Source organism: Vipera berus (assembly GCF_964194415.1).
Source record: "Vipera berus genome assembly, chromosome: 1".
NCBI classification, from domain to species: Eukaryota; Metazoa; Chordata; class Lepidosauria; order Squamata; family Viperidae; genus Vipera; species Vipera berus.
Genome location: NC_138202.1, coordinates 163,732,868 through 163,752,985, shown reverse-complemented (window position 1 = coordinate 163,752,985; position 20,118 = coordinate 163,732,868). Strand labels below are relative to the sequence as shown.

Sequence of the window (20,118 nt, the reverse complement as noted above, 5' to 3'; positions counted from 1 at the left end):
CCTCCCCAGGAGCAAGCGTCTTTTAATTTCTTGGCTGCAGTCCCCATCTGCGGTGATCTTGGAGCCCATGAAAATAAAATCTGTCACTACCTCCATTTCTTCCCCATCTATTTGCCAGGAATTGAGAGGGTCGGATGCCATGATCTTGGTTCTCTTAATGTTGAGTATCAAGCCCATTTTTGCACTTTCCTTCTTCACCCACATCAAGAGGCTCTTTAGTTTCTCTTCACTTTCTGCCATTAGAGTGGTATCATCTGCATATCTTAGGTTGTTGATATTTCTCCCAGCAATCTTAATTCCAACTTTTGATTCATCTAGCCCTGCCTTTCTCATGATGTGCTCTGCATATAAGTTAAATAGGCAGGGCGACAGTGTACAACCTTGCCGGACTCCTTTCCCAATTTTGAACCAATCAGTGGTTCCGTGTCCAGTTCTCACTGTTGCTTCTTGACCCGCATATAGGTTTCTCAGGAGACAAATAAGATGGTCTGGTACTCCCATCTGTTTAAGAACTTGCCACAATTTGTTGTGATCCACACAATCAAAGGCTTTAGCATAGTCAATGAAGCAGAAGTAAATGGTTTTCTGGAACTCTCTAGCTTTTTCCATGTTCCAGCGTATGTTGGCAGTTGGATCTCTAGTTTTTTTTTAATTTTAATTCCATTTATATCCCGCCCTTCTCCGAAGACTCAGGGCGGCTTACAAACTTAGCAGTACAAACTGCTTACAAGCTTACAAACTTAGTTCCTCTGCCTCTTCGAAATCCTTCCTGTACTTCTGGTAGTTCTCGATCCACATACTGCTGGAGTCTAGCTTGTAGGGTTTTAAGCATAACTTTACTAGCATGTGAAATGAGAGCAATGGTGCGATAGTATGAACATTCTTTGGCATTGCCTTTCTCTGGAATTGGAATGTAAACTGATTTTTTCCAATCCTGTGGCCACTGTTGAGTTTTCCAAATTTGCTGGCAAATTGAGTGTAGCACTTTTACTGCATCGTTTTTTAAGACTGTGAATAGTTCAGCTGGAATACTGTCACCTCCACTAGCTTTGTTGTTGCTCAGATTTCCTAAGGCCCATTTCACTTCACATTCTAGGATGTCTGGCTCGGGGTCAGTGACCACTCAATCATGGTTATATGGGATGTTAAGCTCATTCTTGTATAGTTCTTCTGTGTAATTTTTCCACCTCTTCTTAATCTCTTCTGCCTCTGTTAGTCCCTGCCATTTTGATCCTTTATCATGCCCATCTTTGCATGAAACATTCCCTTCATATCTCCAATTTTCTTGAAGAGATCTCTGGTCCTCCCTATTCTATTGTTTTCTTCTATTTCTTTACACTGTTCATTTAAGAAGGCATTCTTATCTCTTCTAGCTATTCTCTGGAATTTTGCATTCAATTGGGTGTATCTTTCTCTTTCTTCCTTGCCTTTCGCTTCCCTTCTTGCTCAGCTACTTGCAAAGCTTCCTCAGACAGCCATTTTGCTTTCTTGCATTTCTTTTTCTTTGGGATGGTTTTAGTTGCTACCTCTTGTACAATGTTGCAAGCCTCCGTCCATAATTCTTCAAGCACTCTGTCTATAGATGAAGTGCACATCCATATACATAACATTTTGTCATCGGTCTGTTTCATCCAGGCCTCACTGATTTTTCTCAGGTCTAGGATTTGTTCTTGGATGGAGGGATTTGTGACAGTTGTTCTTTGAAAGTGGATTTTAAAAATCTTTTAATGTACTGAGATAGCCTATGGATTTTATTTCCTCCAAATTCATCTTGATCTCATCAGTACCTCACCACAGTTGTTTTGCAATAATGGGGGCAAAAGCCACTCTGACCTGGAGGAGCAAAGCAAAATAATTTATTGAACAAGATGAGGAATACATGACAAGGGACAGTAGTGTTTTCCTACAAGGGATCAAGAGGCAGACTAAACCACTCAGAGTTGCCTGAATCACAAGATGAGTGGCAAATAAATTTGATAAACAAACAAATAAAAATAAGGCTAATATTTTCTGCAACTGCAGAAGAACTGCACCAATATTCCCTTTCAAATACAATTGATTGATTGACTGATAATGTGCCATCAGATTGGTGTCAACCCAGTGACCATAAAGATAGATGTTCTTCATGACTGGAATATTAGTACTCCAAACTTAATTGCTCCAAGTGCAAAAGACCTTTTCAAGACTAAAGGACTTTAAGGGAAGCATGCTCATTTTAGACTGTGCCGAAATGGGCAAATAAATTGGAGAAAGTTAGCATTTTACATTACTGGGAATATGTTGTCCAATAAATCATACTGATTTTTAGGGAAGGCAGGATTCAAAACATATAAAGAATATTTGTTCCTGAGATTTACTAATACTTAAATATTAAATACAGTCTTTATTTTATACATTAAATTGCTTGGCCTCATTATAGGGTTAATTAAATAGTAAACTTCTGTTAAGCTCATAATGATAATGAATGTTGGCAGCTACATCCTTCTTATGTCAGTGCTGTCCCTTGCTTAAACATGGTTTGCATACAAATTTGATTGGGCATTGGTGTAAATGTCTCTGACCTTTAGAGGAAATGTTGGCATGGTTCTGTTTTTGATGTGATGATTCTTGACGGAAGTAAATTTAGTCAGCCCTTCTGGTCATATTTAATCCAGTAGAACTGTCAGGAATGTTTTGGGAGAAGAGGAAAAGGACTTATTTGTTGCTGACCTCAGATTATAAACGAATAAAAGAACTTGTAGGTGATTAATCTGTTAAGATCTTAACATCCATTTACTTGGAAGAAAATCTTATTGAGCACTGTGCAAGAGTTTCAAATGAGAATGGCAAAATCTGAAAAATTATGGGTAATAATGCTGAAATCATGTTCGATATGGCAGATTTTTTGAGATTTCAATGATTTTATAACATAGTTTTAGTTTTTGTACTATGTCATGCATGTGTGATGGCACCTTGCTTCCTTAGTTTAGCATATTCTGTAGGTCAGTCGTTGTGGTTTCTAAATGATTGAAGGTAGTATCAAGAATCAGCTGTTGATTATTCCATTCATAGCATAGCGTAATATATGACTTAGTCTAAGAAACATTGCTTTCAGATCAAGTGCCCCTGACTGACTATTAAAATCTATCTTTCTTGCTTAACCCATTTTTTAATGGAAGGAAAAAAAAGATGGAAACAAGTGGTAAGCAAACGTGACAAAGTGTTTAAAATGTAGTATTACAAGCTGATTCTGCCCATTGCCAGTTCAATCCTGACTGGCTCAGAGTTGATTCAGCCTTCCATCCTTCCAAGGTCAGTAAAAGGAGGACCCAGATTGTTGGGTGCAATATGCTACTTAGAGAGGGCTGTAAAGCACTATGAAGTGGGATATAATTCTAGGTTTATCAGATATGATAAATTCTTTTTGCTTATTCTGAAGAGTAGCATGCTGTAATGAAGACTGGCAAGTTCAAGTCCATTCTCAGCCGTCAAAAGTGCTTGTGGGCCAGTCCCTTTCTCTTAGCTCAGGGTACTACAGAGAGTAGGCTGGTGGCTTTGGAAACGTCATAGGAAGGGAATTATATATGTTGCCCTGAGCTCCTGAACTAAAGGTGGGATATAAATCCAGTAAAGAAATGAATAAACAAGACAAAGACATCAGAACAATTGCATTACAAAAACTTCCTCTGAAAGCACCCTTCCTTCTTACTATGTAAATGTAGGATTATGCTGCAAGGCCCCCCACACCCTGAATGTCCCCATTTGTGTTTTTTTTAAATAGTACATATTTATAATTTGAAGCCTTCCATTTCTAGGACTATGCAACCTTTGGTGTTGGATGTGATTGCACTGCCCCAAACAGAGCCTATGTGCAATCTGGGGATCTTCCTGCATTCACGATTCCTGCTCAATGAGCAGGTGACAGTTGTAGCCATGAGGGCCTTTGCACGACATCATATTGTGCCACAGCTGCTCCTGTTTCTAGATTGAAGGACTTATTCATGGTCACTCATGCCTTGGTCATTTCCCAGTTGGACTGTTGCAGTGTATTCTACATATGGGGCTGCCCTTCAAGAGTAATCAGAAACGTCATCTGATGCAAAACGCAGCAGCGCAAGCAGTTATGCAAACACATGTTACACCTCTGCTTTGTGATATGCAATGGATACCAATTTGGTTTTGGATCTAATTCAAGGTGCTGATATTAACCTTTACAAGTCCTACATGGTATGGGACCAGGTTATTTAAGGAATCACCTCTCCCAGATTTCTTCTTCCCAACCCACCAGAAGCAATAGAGAGGGCACGTTGCAGGTCCTGTCATCTAGGGAGCTACATCATTTAGGCCCCAGATAGCAAGTGGACCTTTTCTGCTGTGGTGCCCACATTGGGGAATCTGTGCCCTTAAGGTAAGGATGGGTTCATCACTCTTTAGCTTCTGAAGGGCCTCAAGACCAGGTTATGCCAGCAGGCTGGCGGCCCGAAGAGACGGGTAGACGAGTGAGGTGGCATTATTATTAACACTGTACTGTTAATATTATTTCTTTGTTTTATCTCGGGTTTTATGGTTTTAAAATGTTTTAATAATAACAATTACGTTTTTAGGCATTATTGTTTTAGCTTAGTTATACACCCTCCCCCTGAAGGTCACTTGCTTTCTCGTGAGGTGGACTATTATATAAACCAGACAATTAAATAAATAATTCACTCTAATTGCATTGAAGCTGTTAAGAGACAGCTCAGGGATTTTGAAATTCTTCTGAGACTTTTGAAGAGAGATGATAAAGCATTGTTTAACCAGAGGTTGCCAGCTTTATGGGCCAAAGGGGCACGATTCCATTTTTTTTAAATCAAATACTGTCAGCCCTCCAAGGTAGAACAGACTTTGAAACCAGATGGATGCATGCAAGCTAATACGACTTTTATTAAAAGGTTATAGCAGGGGTGTCAAACTCAATTTCATTGAGGGCCGCATCAGCATTGCGGTTGCCCTCAGGGGGCCGGGTGGGTGTGGCCTGGGTAGGCGTGGCCTACTGGGTGGGTGTGGTTAGAGTGCGTATGGCCTACTGGGTGGGCGTGGCCAGCTCTACATCGTTCGCATCAAGGGTGCCTATGGGGGCCTGGGCAGGAGTGGGACAGATCTGAGGGTCTCTGGCAGAAGGAGGGTCTCTGGGCCAGGGCCAAGGCAGTGGGGGCCGTTCCCTCACTGTTACCAGGATGGCTTCGCGGGCCACATGAAACCACTTCACGGGCCGGATCTGGCCCCCGGGCCTTGTGTTTGACATGTCTGGGTTATAGTAACAGAACCTTGCAAGTCTGAATTAGGAAGAATCTTATCTGAGACTCTTACTCAAGTTACAGCGTTGTGCCGGACTCAAGTTTATTTTATCTCACCACTGTCTTGGTTGCAGCTCTTCCTCCTGTTCCTCAAGGTTATTCCTTCTGGCCACTAAACACAGAGTGGGTGCAATGTAGCTGGTGATGGAAATGTACTGTGAGTTTCTGCCATTCTTTCATTTACAAGATGAACAAAAATCAATGAACTAAATTGTTACTCATTCTCTCTGGGTGCTTCCTCAAACATCTAAAAACATTGAATAACATGAATTTGTCTTGTTACCTTGATCTCTAATAGGCAATATTTCAGAGATAAAACTATTGGCTCTCTACAAGTAATCCTCAGCTTACAACCATCATTGGGACTGCATCTTCCATTTGCTTAGCCATGTGGTTAAGTGAGTTGCCCCCAATTTTCTGGCCTTTTTCGCTCAATCGTTAAGTAAATAGCTGTGGTCATTAAGTGAATCTCCCAGTGATTAATTGAATCCAGCTTCCCCCATTGACTCTGCTTGCTGGAAGCCCCCACCCCCGGCAAGGTGAGAAATGGCAATCGTGTGACCCCAGGATGCTGCAGTGGTAAATACATTTTCTTATCAAGTTCCCAAATTTTGATCATGTGATTTTGGAGACACTTCAACAGTCATAACTGCGAGGACCTGTCATAAGTAACTTTTTTCAATGCCATTGTAACTTCAAACGATTGTTAAGCAAAATAGTTTTAAGGAGGGCTACCTGTATAGGTGTGGCACTGGGGAGAAATGTCTGTGAGGTTGTTCCTGTAATGTTAAAATGGGCCTTTATGAAAACAGCACGTAACTGAGGAAAATCAAGTATGTTCATGTTGATTTCTGTGTGAATCCATACCCTATGTTTTCACAATCTGGGATTATACAGGAGTTCACTGTTTATTAACAAGCCACTACCAATATCTATACTATATATGTCAATATCTTTCTTTAAACAGCGTTATAGGTAATATATGACCATGCGTGTGTGTGTACTTTTCAATGTCACTCACATGGAAAGTTTTGCCATTTTTTAAAATGCTGGAATAAGGATATTATGATGAGCAGATTCATACAATTTAGGACAGACGTATGCATAACCAGTCACTCTCTCTCAGGCCAATCCATCTCACAGGGTTGTAATTATGGGGAAAATAGAAGGAGGAAGGTGTGCTGGATATACAGTATTTGCCACTGAATTATTTTAAAAAATAATAAAGGTAGGATATATATATATACTGTGTGTATATATATATATATATATATATATACACACACATATATCTATACTTACAGTGTATGTGTGCGTGTGTGTGTATGTATGCATAAATTTTTTGAGTCTGGCAGTTATAATGTTTGCCTATGGGGGTGTGGAGCAGGAATAACCTATATAGAAATAATAGTGATTCCTAAATAAGCTATTAAAAGTTTAGACTTTTTTATCTTCTATTATTTATGAGTACACTTGAATAGTTTGCTGACTTACAGATAATTAAGAAAAGCTGTCAATATACATCAGAGCCTGAAGGCAAGCATTGATTTACTTAAAAGATTTTAAAGAAAATTTATAATTTATAATTTATAATCAATAAATCAATATTTCAACAATTTACCTTCTATAGTGAAATTTTCACAAGAATGAGCCTGGTAGAGATGGCAAAGCAATTTGCAATTATTCATTTTGGTAGCCATCTTCCATACCATCGTTTCCATAATAATAATAAATTGGATACAGAAAACAAATAAACGGTTGGTTTTTTCTAAGATTCTCACTTAGCATTGTGAAAATCTTTGATATGAAGTCTATAAAAGCACTTGATGAGCTAAAATCAGATAATGTATACAGGGAACTGGAAAGGAAATAAAGGATATCATTTTTAACATTTTCCTAGAGAAACAAAATGTAATTCAGTTTGTCAGTTCCTAAGTAATCTCTGTGCTTCAAAATAACATCTCACAGAAAAAAGTAAGTTTGAGTAACTCTTGATGAAAACAAAGCAACTGACTGTTAAACCCAAGAAATTTTAGCTTAATGAGGGGAGGCTTTATGCTTATCATTAAAAAAAGTTAGAGGAAATTATTGGAAGAAAACTTCAGTAGAGGACTACTAGATTGGAATGATAAAATCTCAAGGCTCTATTGATGTGCTGATTAAGGAAGATAATGAATGATGTAGTATGAACTAAAAAAAGCAGATGGATTATGAAGCTGCTTTAGTGGGTGTTGAAATAATCTAATTGATTCATAGACCTGAGTTTTAAAAGAGTAGGCTATGAATCTGTTTGAGGTAAGACAACTGGATAATTGATGGTAGAACAATTGTGCTATTAATTTCATTTAGTTATGGCCGCACAATGATAAACACTTGTAATCAAATCTATATTTTCATATACCTGACTGATAGTAATTAATGCAATCCTTGGTTAAATGTTTAATTAATTTATATTACCTAAAGAGATCGTGTGAGAAAAAAGCATCACAGAATATTCTGCAGTCAAAAGAAACTTTTTCTGAATAAATTTTCCACTCTTAGTTGTTTTCTAAAAGTTTTTTTTTCAGAATATTAGCAGAAAGTCTCTGCTAATGGTCTGGGATGAAGTCTCATCAATTTACTGACAATACCCCAGTCTTCCTGGGTGATGCAGTGGACGTTCTGTCCCAGGGCATGGAGGCTGGAGCGCCGCATGGCTGGGGTGTAACAGACTTTGGCTCCACCCAAGCAAGACTAAGTGGCTTTGGATGTTTAGACCTTCTTGTGTCAGGGACATTCCATGTTTGTCTCTGAATGGAATGGCACTACCTCAGACAGACCTGGCATCAAAACTGGGGGGGAGGTCTTCTTTGATTCACAGTTTTTGCTTAAAGATTAGGTGCCAGTCCTGGCTTGGAGGGTCTTTGGACATCTTGTGCACCGGTTGTACCTGTTCCTAGACTGGGAGATTCTATTCACAGTGACGTGTGTACCATTCCAGTTTGGCAAAAGGGGTGTGCTCCGGGTCCTATCAGCTAAAGCGGCAGCTCCCAACCTTTTCTATACTCTGCACCCCTAGAACGCTTCTGATACATTTTCACACCCCTTACAAAAGTTTGAAATAGCGGCAACAAATTATGCATATACACTGTAATTTTGAAAATCCCAAGTTTTCGCACCCCCTGAACTATCATCTCATACCCTCAGGGGGTACAACCACCCCCGGTTGGGAACCCCTAAGCTGAAGAATGACAGCTGGCAGGGTCCAGAAGATGAGCCTTTTTTTGCCATAGTGCCCACCCTTCTGAAACATTCCCTCTGAAGGTTAGGTTGACCCTGACCCCGTTGGCTTTTCAGAAGGCCTAGAGACATGGCTATGCTTCAACCTGACCTTCAAGTGCATGAAGGGACCTGTCTCTTGGCATTGTTGATGGTCATTGTGACTTTCCTGGCTGCTGTGTATTTTAATTTTTCTATATGTATCTTTATTTGTTTAACACTGTTCACCACCTAAAGTCATTTGTTGAAATGGGCAGCTAAATAAATTAAATCATTAATAATTAAAATATCTAATGTTCTATAGAAAGTTTGTAAAAATGGGAAGAAACATACAATTTCTCTGTACTATTACTCACTAACTGCCAAGATAGTGTTTCTTTTGAAAGAGCAAATGCCTCTCCCTTTTACTGGTTCTTCCTTTAATGTCATGCCTAAGCCTTTCTTAGCAAAGATGTAGTTAGGGTCCGTGTAAACTAGTTACTATTAATTCCTTTTTCTGTGCTGTAATGTTGGCAAATTATTAGCAAACTGGACAAACTAATTTGGATAAACAGAGGTGATTTCCATTTTGGGCCAGGAATACCAATGTAACACCTATGGTATCTGTAGCACCTTAAACTATCAGTATTTTTTCCTGGGCTTTGTAAAATCCATATTATTAGTAAAATTAATCTGGTTCATAGTGCATTAATCCTAGCTATGCAAGCTTGCAGAGTAAGCCTGCTTTAGCTATTGCTGTGACTTTCTGATTACTGACAATGTGCCAGACAGTTGTTAGCTTCCTTTAGAAAATATTATACAAATAATGTATAGGGACAATAATTTGACAGTTGTGAAATATCTAATAAATTAGACTACTGTATACACATATAAGGGACAGGTCTGTCTTTGTAGGCATATTAATTTATATTGCAGCACACCAAAAATGAAATTAATAATTAAACTGGAGAGAGTAAAAAAGAAAGGCACAGCAATATCAAATAGAGAAGCAGACTCATCAAGGATCAGAAAAATGTTTGGAGCAGCATCTGAAATTCCTACAGTGTCTGAATACAGTAATGATATTGTAGGAAACCATGAGATTTAAGGAAGAGGAAAGGCCATCAGTTTCCTGCGATGGCTTAAGTACGCAAAGCATAACATTGAAACTTTAAAAATAAAAGATGAGCAAACCAGATGCATTTGACAAACTATCATTTTAAACATTCCTGGTTTATCATTATTGACCTCAGCATTATTTTGCTCAGTGTGATTGTCCTCAATTAAGGATTATATATTCAACAGCCAAGGACCAAACTATTTGTACTTTTTTGTTTTCATCTGCCAGTATGATTTGGCTCTGTGGAATATATCCACTCTAAAGTTCTCAAATGTTCTCTAGAAAATAATATTTTTTACTTAAACGGATGCTATATAAATTGAACAACACATAATTGCTGAAAGACAAGGATATTGTTTTGATATTTAGTGGAGATTTTAAAAAAGAAAATGAAGTCATGATCGTTTTTAACAGTCTTCCTCTTTGCAGGCAGTACATGCCATAGTACTTCACTCCCAACGCTTGTCCGGACACCAACCCTCGTGATGCAGCCCTCTCTGGATGTCAAATCATTTGTGTCCTTCCCTGTGGAGAGCAATTCTGCTGTTGGGCTCTTCCCAAATTTTAACACTGTAAGTAAACAGTTTATTTCATTGGATGTTGCTTTATTTGCAGTGAAATAAAATACATCCTTGTGTTATCAATTGTGAACCTGTCTCACCGTACATTTAGTGGTAATTGAACATGGATTTAATCTTGATCATTAAATCGAAACTGAATCCTTAACCCATACATTGTTGGGCTTTCTGGACAGAGACAGTAATAAAATACTGAACTGAACCACACCTTTTGGAAAGCTTCTAATACTTTGGTGTGTGTCCCTTTGTGCGTGAGGGTAAATGCTCAAAACAAGCTATCTAGTTACACAGCACAGGTGGCTCTGTGTTTTTATTTGTTTTATGGCACTACCAAAATAAAAGACATTTAGTCCTCACAATTGAAACCAGTCGGTCTTTTCTTTCCTTATAGCTGAAGAAATGTTTCTATTTCCTTTTATTTTGCTTTAAAATTATGAAACTTGATCAATTAAATAGCAGCCCGTCTTGGTTTATTGTACAAGTATCACAATGAAGCCATTTATTTTGCTGACCAGAAAGTGCACCTGGGCTGTTTGTAGGATGCATGTGTGTGAGAGTATCGGTGTTTCAGAATGATAAGAAATCTTGATTCCCTGGTGCTGCATTTATTGGTTCAAATGCTATTATACCATCCAATTCCATAAATTTGCTCAGTTAATTAGATACATAAGGTTTAATGTTGAAACTTGCAGCATAATTACATTTTAAAATCAGCAAGCATGTAAAAAACATTCCTGCCTAAACATGAATGTACTTTTGTTCTTGCCTTGAATTCAAGAATTTCCCTTAAATCAATGTGATTAGAAATCCACAGTTTAAGGGTGTTTCAAATAATTGTATTTTCTATTTTGTTAGTGCATATCAAGGAACATCACAACATTAGGGTGTCCTTGGAGATAAACAGATTAAGTACTGGTCATTTAATGACTTGTGTTCATTTAACATTCAATCGCCTACATTTTTTTTAAAAAAAAATCCCATTTATCCTTACCTGATTTTTCTTTCTCCTTGCTCAGCTTCAGTTTCGTTCTAAATGTAGAATTTCTATCTTCTGCTTGTCCAACCTTTTTGTTGTTGTCTGGGCTTAAATTCCATTCTCTAATAGTGCATCTTTCTTTTGACCATTGATGTGGTAATATGAATGATTAACTTTACTTTGGGCTCCTTCATATAATTTATTTCGTGTGTTCTTTGTATTTTCTGACTTTCTTCATAAATATTTTACTTTTCAGTGTATACTTGTGGGTTTGGAACTGTTTTTTCCGTGTTTTGGGAGTCAAAACATATGAAAAGCAGGATACAAAATGGATGAAGAAAAACTGTTTACTTGTTCTTATCTGAATTGTATACCTAATGTTGGTGCTGAATGACAGTGATACTTTTTCCCAGTCATTATATTAGTAAATAGAATTTCTTTACAAATGGAAAATACTGCTTGACTTTATGGTATGTTGTTTTCATCATTAAAAAGACATAGTGAACTCTGAATGTCTTCAGTATTATGATCCATAACACATTGCTGCTACTCTTAAATTAGATCTCAAATAGTTTTTAAATATAACAGCATGGATCAGGCAATTTTACTGTGAACTTATATCGTGTGTGACTTAAATCCAATATCTTGTGTGTTTGTAGAGCCGGTATTGCTATATTCAGACAATTCAGCAGGGACACACTGTGTAAATAATCAGCTCATAGCAATAAAAAGAAAAGGAATCCAAGTCAATTTGTGAATAATGCTGTCCAGCGAGTAAACCTAGTTTGTTCAGACATGATGCTTAAAACCATTTCAAAACATTAAAATTGTCATTGTAATTTGAAAGGGAAAATCAGTATTATCAGCACTGCCAGACTGTGGGAGTTGAACCAGTGCCAGTTATTGCCTTTGCAAAGTTATGTATTTTTGTGTGTGTGTGTGTGTATGTGTGTGTGTGTTTGAGAGAGAGAGAGAACACAAGAGATTCCTTATTACTTATACATAAATTCTGCTGACAGACCTTGCTTTCCAGTACAAAGCATAGCAGAGAGATGATAAGATAGCATTCCAATTTTGAAAACAGGCATAAAGTAATGTCTTTAAATATTCATGTATTCATTTCAGTGCAGCCAAAACTGAGAATCTGATAAGTATATGTCCCATATTTATTTAACTAGGGGTGACAGTTCATGGAGTGTTTCATAGCCTCTCATACCTCAAAAATATTGTTGGATATTTGTGATGCACTATATTATGTCCTGCGTTTATAGCCCCAAGCAAAGCAATAGATAGCAGAAAGTAATGATACCATCAAATGTCATATTTTTCTTCTTTGTATGTACTATGAATCTCAGTAGTTCATACAGCCGGCCTCTACCTTGAGATGAGTTTTGCAGTTAACAAAAGTTCTTTTCAGATTTGAAGTTTAAATCCTCCTTTTCATTCACTTGCACAGTTAATTCCTTGTCTTTGCTGCTCTAACTGTGCAATATGTTGGGCTCAATAAAGAAGGAAAATTTTTCTCATCCATTCCCCTATTATTACTGTATGCCTATGAGCCTGGTGGCAAAGAGCACCAAAAAAGGTGGGGTAGGTAGATTCCCCCCCCCTTTCCCCTTTTCTTCTAAAGCTAAAGCAGCTTGGTGCATAAGTGTGATGAGTGAGAAGCAAGAGTGGGTCAGGTACAGTAGTTGGTTGGGAAAAGTAGCATAGAAAGTATGTTTTGGGTGTGTAAAAAAGTAAAAAGATACCTTTTGATTTTGGTGCTGTAATCCAGGGGTCCTCAACCTATGGGTTGCGGCCTCTTGGCTAGCGGGCCTCAGAAATGGCTGGTTGGTGCACACGTGTGTGTGCACTCCCCCCACTTGCGCTACCATCCGCAGCCCCGTTTGCACATGCGTGCACACATGAACAGGGCCGCTAGCGCCGGGCGGGTGTGCACAGCTCATTAGCGCATGTGCGAATGGGGCTGCTAGCACCAGGCATGTGTGCGTGGCCCATTTGCACATGCAGAAACAGGACCGCTGGCACTGGGCGGGTGTGCACGGCCCATTTGCACATGGACAAATGAGGACGCTAACGCCAGGCAGGTGTGCGTGGCCCATTTGTGCATGCGTGAACCAGGCCACTAGTGCCACGCCGGTGCACACACACCATTTGCGTGCGTGCACATGGACCAATTTGGAAGGTGCTCTCCTTCCCTCCGGGCTATGAGCCCAGAAAGGTTGGAGACCTCTGCTGTAATCCATCTATGACAGATCCCAAATTAGCTTGAAATAATGAATTATTTTTTCAAATTTGATTGGAAATGATTAGAAACAAAAATTGATTCTCCAAATTTATTTCCAGACTTGATCATCTCAACATTGTCTGATAGCAGTCTCCCCCATCAAACAATTTAGATATAATAGGCACCAAACACATCTAGAATGCTCTCTCTCTCTTTGGTAACTACCGCATATCTAATAACTGCCATAAGCTTCTTTAGACTGCCATGTTTTTTTCCAAAACGCGGTCATATGGCAAAATCCTGCCCTGGAAAAATTCTAAGCTCCAAGCAGCTTAGAATTCATGCTGGCTCCCTGAGTGTTTTTCTCTTTAGATCCTTTCTCAAGTGGCCGACTTTACCCCCTTTGCTCTGTGATGCAGTTTTACATTACCATCTGTGTGCCACTCTTAGAGCTTGAATGGAAAGCAAAATGCTATCTAGGCAGCCAATCAGGAAATGGGAAAAACAAAACTCCTACTAGTGCCCTACTTCCTTGTTTTCTTACTCTATTTCTCTCTAAAACCCTAGTTTTGCAGGAGGGAGGAGAAGGAGGCAGGGTAAGCGGGAAATTCTTGCTGATATGAAACCGCTCCCGCAGCTCTAGAGGAAACACTTCACATATTCATACATCGAGTCGTGTTTCCTTCCACTGCTGCTCCCATTTCAATGCTCCCCATTTGGTCTCAGTAAAGTCTTGCAACTGTCTGTCTCTCAGGTCTCTAATAAATGGGGTACTTACGTTTGCTGGTGTCATCTCTTGCGTTACTGATGTGGGTGCAAAGGGTCTATTTAGGGTCTTTCAGATGACTCATTCTGATTCCCTCCTCCTCCAGCAAAAATCTGCCTTTTATTATCTTTTTATCTGGTTTTTATAATTAAAGATACTGTATGTCCTGCCCATCTCATGATCTCTGGGCAGCTTACAAATTACCATAAAATCTATAAGAATCTAGACAAAGTTAAAAAGCAAAATTAAATTAAAATGATGGAACACTGTTAAGCCACCAGGCATCCTCAGGGTTGGGTGCTACTCTGGATGCCCATGCTGACTGACAGAGCCAGGCTTGTAACACTCTTGTATCATGGCATGGGTCCGGAGTACCTTAGGAATCACCTGCTGCCAGCATCAACGACCCTCCATCCAGTACGCTCTCACAGAGAGGGCCTCCTAAGGGTGCCGCCGTTCGGAGAATGCCATCTGGTAGCTCCCAGAGGGAGGGCGTTCTCTGTGAGCGCACCTGACCTATGGAACCGTTTACCGGTTGAGCTCCGGATGGCTCCCGACCTTCGTTCCTTCCGATGCGACCTAAAAACACATCTGTTTAAGCAATCCGGTCTGGTCTGATGGGTTCTGTTTTAATTATTGTTTTAAGATAACTATTTGTGCATTCTGTTATTTATGTTCACTGTTCACCGCCCTGAGTCCTTAGGGAGAAGGGCGGTATACAAATCAAATAAATAAATAAATAAATAAATAAATTGATGCCAGTGTTGCCATCTGCTAAATTTCTTGCCTGCATCTTTAGTATCTTCTTTCTAGTAGAGGTTGATCTATTGTTTATTTATTTATTTACTTACTTACTTACTTACTTATTAAACTGCCTAATAGCTACAACTTTCTGGGCAGTCTTATCAAGCGTAAAAGACCAGATTCAGGAATTAAACTGATTTATTGCTAAAGCCTATGCACAGGAATCTTCTCAACTAATGGTGGACAGTTGCCTAGAGTTAGATAAGCACCAGCAGCATTCAAAGTAGGCTGGACGTAGTTCACTTGTGGCTATGTAATGATTCTAGGCTGATTTCCCATTTTTCACTACTTCGTCTTCAAGTTCTGCCATTCCTTCTCCTGCGGCTTTACGATAAAACACACTAAAAATATAGTATGAATCCAAACATGCAATAAAAGAAAACAAACACACCATATAAATTAAGACGGCTATAAATCTGTCTTCAGCTTTCAAAGCAATATAAATAAAAAGGCAAATTTTAAAAAAAACTAATTAAAAAGCTGTGGAAAATAGAATATCTTCACCTGGCACTGAAATGATGGTAGCGTAGGTGTCAGTCAAGCCTCCCTGGGGAGGGAATTCCATAAATGGGTGTTACCACAAAAGAAGCATTCCCTTGATGAAGGGACCTGGAGGAGGAGGAGCTCATTAGACAAGATCTGGGTAGGTGATGCAGTATGGAAGAAGGCACCCCTTCAAATAAGTTTTTTTAATTGGCTCTGGAAAAGAACTAGCAGCCTACGTAGATGACCAAGAGCTGGTATATAGTATGACCATATTGGTGGGAGGTCTAGTTGCTGTATGTTAAATTAAATTTAGTTTCCAAACTGTTTTCAAAGGCAGCCCCCCCCCCCATGTACAGTAATGCATTGCGGTAATCCAATCAGGAAGTTTTCAGCATGAATAATTGTTGCACGTCTTTCTGTATCCAAGTTAAAATCTCAGTTGATAAATCAGCTGAAGCTGAAAAACCAATCCTGGCCAGAGTACAAAGCCATCTAGACCTCTAGAGGTTCACCAAAACTGCAAACTTGTTCCTTTGAGCAAGTGCAGACCACTCCAGGGTAGGCAGGACATGATCTAAATGGACAGATGCATCACCCACAAACAGTATCTTTTGTTTTTTATGTATTTGTTTTATTTTATTTGTGTCCCACCTTTATTATTTTTACAACTAACTCAAAGCAGCGGACATATCCAACATACTTTCTTCCTCCTATTTTCCCCACAACAACAACCCTGGAGGTGAGTTGGGATGAGAGAGAGTGATTGGCCCAAGGTCACCCAACTAGCTTTCATGGCGAAGGCAGAACTTGAATTCACAGTCTCCTACTTTCTAGACTCATTCCTTAACTGTTAGACCAAACTATATTGGCTCTAGTTTATTGGTTGACATCCAGTCCATTACTCTGTCCAAGCCCAGATTCAAAACACCATCCACCTTACTTTGTTAGATGAAAAAGAGTGATTGAGCTAGATGTCATCCTTATACTGATGCACCCTGGATGACTGCTTCCAGCAATTTAGCATAAGTGTTAAATAGCCTAGAGGATAAAATGGACCCATGAGAGACTCCATAACCCACCTGCCATGAGGCAGAAGAGTAATACTTTAGCATCTCCTTCTGGAAACAACCAGAAATACAGTGCCTACACAACCCATCTCTTGACAGCCTATCCAAGAAGATGCTGTGATTGATGGTACAAAGTTGATGAGAGATTCAGGAAGATCAACACAATTGTAGTCCCCAGTCTTTTTCTTGGCCCTGGCCATCCCACAGGGCAACCAGGTTTGTGTTCCGTACCCAGACCTGTATATACAATAAATATATTGTATCAGTTAACAAATGCATGTAGGATACACACCACAGTAGTAATGGGGGAGTTTAACTACCCTGACATCATCTGGGAGACAAACTCTGCATCAAGTGGAGGATCAAACATGTTCCTGACCAACCTATCTGACAATTATACTAGAGGGACAGCTATACTAGACCTAATTTTACTAACAGAATAAATGATAGAGAGGGTTGAAGTTGCAGGAACTTTGGTGGGAGAGTGGTCATATCATATTAGAATTCAATATAATGCAGACACAAGCAATAGAACAATAGAAAATCAGTTTCATCCAAAGGAACCTGGTACCTTTTGCTTTTGTTGCCATAAGAAAACCCTTACAGAGTCTCCTTATATAACAGGTTATATAAGGCAGGGGTCCCCAACCTATGGTCTGTGGCCTGGGACTGGGCTGCGGGCTCTTGGCCAGTGGTCCGCGGAAATGGCTGGCTGGTGTGCGCATGTGTGGATGCGCATCCCCCCACTCGTGCTAGCGCCCGCAGCCCCATTTGCGCATGTCTGCGGGCACAAACGCGGATACTAGCGCGGGGTGGGTGTCCGCACCCTGTTTGCACGTGTGCTGCTAGCCCAGGTTGTTTGCGCGGCCCGTTTGTGCATGCGTGAACGGGGCCGCTAGTGCTGCGCCAGTGTGCATGGCCCCGTGTGTTTATGCGTGCACGTGCACCAATTTTGAAGCTGCTCCCTTTCCGTCTGGTCCTTGAGCCTGGAAAGTTTGGAGACTTCTGATATAAGGGATATCTAGTACTGGCAATTGTTTTCTCTGATTCTGATTGATTCTCTAGCTGTCTGGAGGCGGGAAACCAGTTAGAGACTGTACCAGTCCTGGTTTTGATGGATTTCAAACTACCTTTGATAGCTCAACTGTTTAATAACAGCTCAGGGTAGGAAAACCAAGGTTCCTTTGGGCAGAAGTAGAATTATTTGTTCCAGATTTATTTTTTCAGATAGATAAATATCTCTTTAAGATACTGTTGTACAAGAACATTGGCCCGTGTTTGCTCTTAAGCAGGAGTTATGCTGAACACTAATGTGTTCAGCTCCCCAGGCCCCCTACAGACTCCACAGTGCCAGGAGGAAAAAGGAGAAGATTGGAGTCACAACTGCATGTTTTCTTTTTTTTTTCTTAGGAAACTTCTTTGATGCCCAGTTTATCAGTAAGAATGTATGCTATTGCCAGAAGCCAATTTCCCAGTTGCTGCCAATTAAAGGCAAGACCAAACAGTAACGATAATTTAAGAACTTTAGCTAATATCTTTTATTTGTAGTTCATGGTTGCCCTTTTTAATCCAGGATCTCTGGAATTCATTTTTAATTGCCATGGTTGGCACAAAGATATGTGAGTGTATTGTATTTATTTGTCTGTTAGTGAAGATTTAGGAGCCTCCTTTCATTCTGGAGCTCAAGGTGATATACAGTATGTAGTGTTACTTCCTCCAATTTTTGCCCATAGCAGCTGATCCTTTATTAAGTTCTGATGCATCTAGCATGAGACACTAATTATATATACACTTTTACTAATGCTATTATAAGCAAGTGGTCAGAAGAGATGGGAGGTGGAGTTTGAAGGCTTTTTTTTGTTTTTCAGAAGATACTGCAATATTGCAAATGAAGTCATAGATGCTTGATTCTGCTTCTGCTTTTTTACTTCTCTTTAACAAAGCTGCAATCCTACTGTTCTCTTACTTGAGAGTAAGCCTTATTGAATTTAATTGGACTAACATACAAATAGTACATAAACAACTGCACTTTGCAAATAACAGCTTATTCAAGGTTTGTTCTAAAAGAAAAGCACCTCGGTGGAGAGGTTTGTTTTGGCCAAAAAGAATTGGTCTTAATAAATTGCTATTTTTTCATGTAGAGAGTTTGTTGTTTAATTATAAGGAGACTAAAAATGTATTCATAATTACCTAGAAGTAATCTGCCCACTTCTCAGTAGACATATAGGCAAGAGCCTTATCAATCAACGTCTTGCTTACTGTTGAATAGTTATCAAGGGGAAAGGTTTACTTAGTTAACACCCTTGCTTAAATTAGAATTTGTAATTTTTTAAATTTTTATCTTGCCTTTTTTCATATATAGTTCAAGATGGCTAACAAACCAGTACTCCTTCCTCCTTCAACAACAACCCTGTGAGGTTATTTGGGCTCAAAAAAAGTGACTGGCCCAAAGATACCTAGCCAGCTTTCATGCCTAAGGCATGAAACTCACAGTCTTTTGTTCTAAGCCAATACTGTAATCACTACACCAAACTAGTTCTTTTAATCCTATCAAATTTTATTTATTGTTGTCCTATCAACATTGGAATGTAGCTCTTGAAACTTTTCCCCAGACTAGTTTTGACTTCTATGAAAACTATCCCCTAGGCCTAGGGATTTTGAGACAGAATTCTGTACATGCACAGAAAGGAAAGGGAGGGAAGAACAATCAAATTTGATATATTTTGTTATCCAAGACACATTTTAAACTAATGATGTCCCTTCTTTCCGATGCTGAAATTTTACCAGGGGTGGATATTGAGCTTAATCCTTCAGAACTTTAACAGTATCCAAATAATAATAATAACAAGAAGAAGAAGAAGAAGAAGAAGAAGAAGAAGAAGAAGAAGAAGAAGAAGAAGAAGAAGAAGAAGAAGAAGAAGAAGAAGAAGAAGAAGAAGAAGTTGGAAGGGAAGGGACCTTGGAGGTCATCTAGTCCAGTGTTTTTCAACCTTTTTTGGGCAAAGGCACACTTGTTTCATGAAAAAAATCACGAGGCACTCCACCATTAGAAAATGTCAAAAAAATTAACTCTGTGCCTATATTGACTATATATAAAGTAATTCTCTTGAATAGGAATCAAATAAACACAAAGAAAGTATTTTATAATTACTTTTCAATTTTTCCCACGGCACACCAGGCAACATCTCGCGGCACACTAGTGTGCCGCGGAACAGTGGTTGAAAAACACTGATCTAGTCCAACCCCTGCTCAGGCAGGAAACCCTATGCCATTTCAGGCAAATGGCTGTCCAGTCACTTCTTAAAAACTTCCAGTGTTGGAGCATTCACCACCTCTGGAGGCAGGTTGTTCCACTGGTTAATTGTTCTAACTGTCAGGAAATTTCTCCTTAGTTCTAGGTTGCTTCTGTCCTTGACTAGTTTCCATCCGTTGCTTCTTGTCCTGCTTTCAGGTGCTTTGGAGAATAGCTTGACTCCCTCTTCTTTGTGGCAGCCCCTGAGATATTGGAAGACTGCTATCATGTCACCCCTCACTCTTCT

At 39.4% G+C, this 20,118-nt stretch overlaps 1 protein-coding gene across 2 annotated transcripts in view; it reads left to right on the top strand.

Moving 5' to 3' along the window:
- Positions 1-20,118, top strand: part of ZNF385B (zinc finger protein 385B) — a gene marked incomplete at its 3' end in the record, with an annotated part of 225,654 nt that overhangs the window by 132,501 nt on the left and 73,035 nt on the right. For both annotated transcript variants that reach the window (XM_081318302.1, XM_081318303.1), the window contains one exon: positions 10,102-10,244. In XM_081318302.1, coding sequence (XP_081174428.1) covers positions 10,102-10,244 — 143 coding nt within the window. The remainder of the gene's footprint in view (positions 1-10,101; positions 10,245-20,118) is intronic.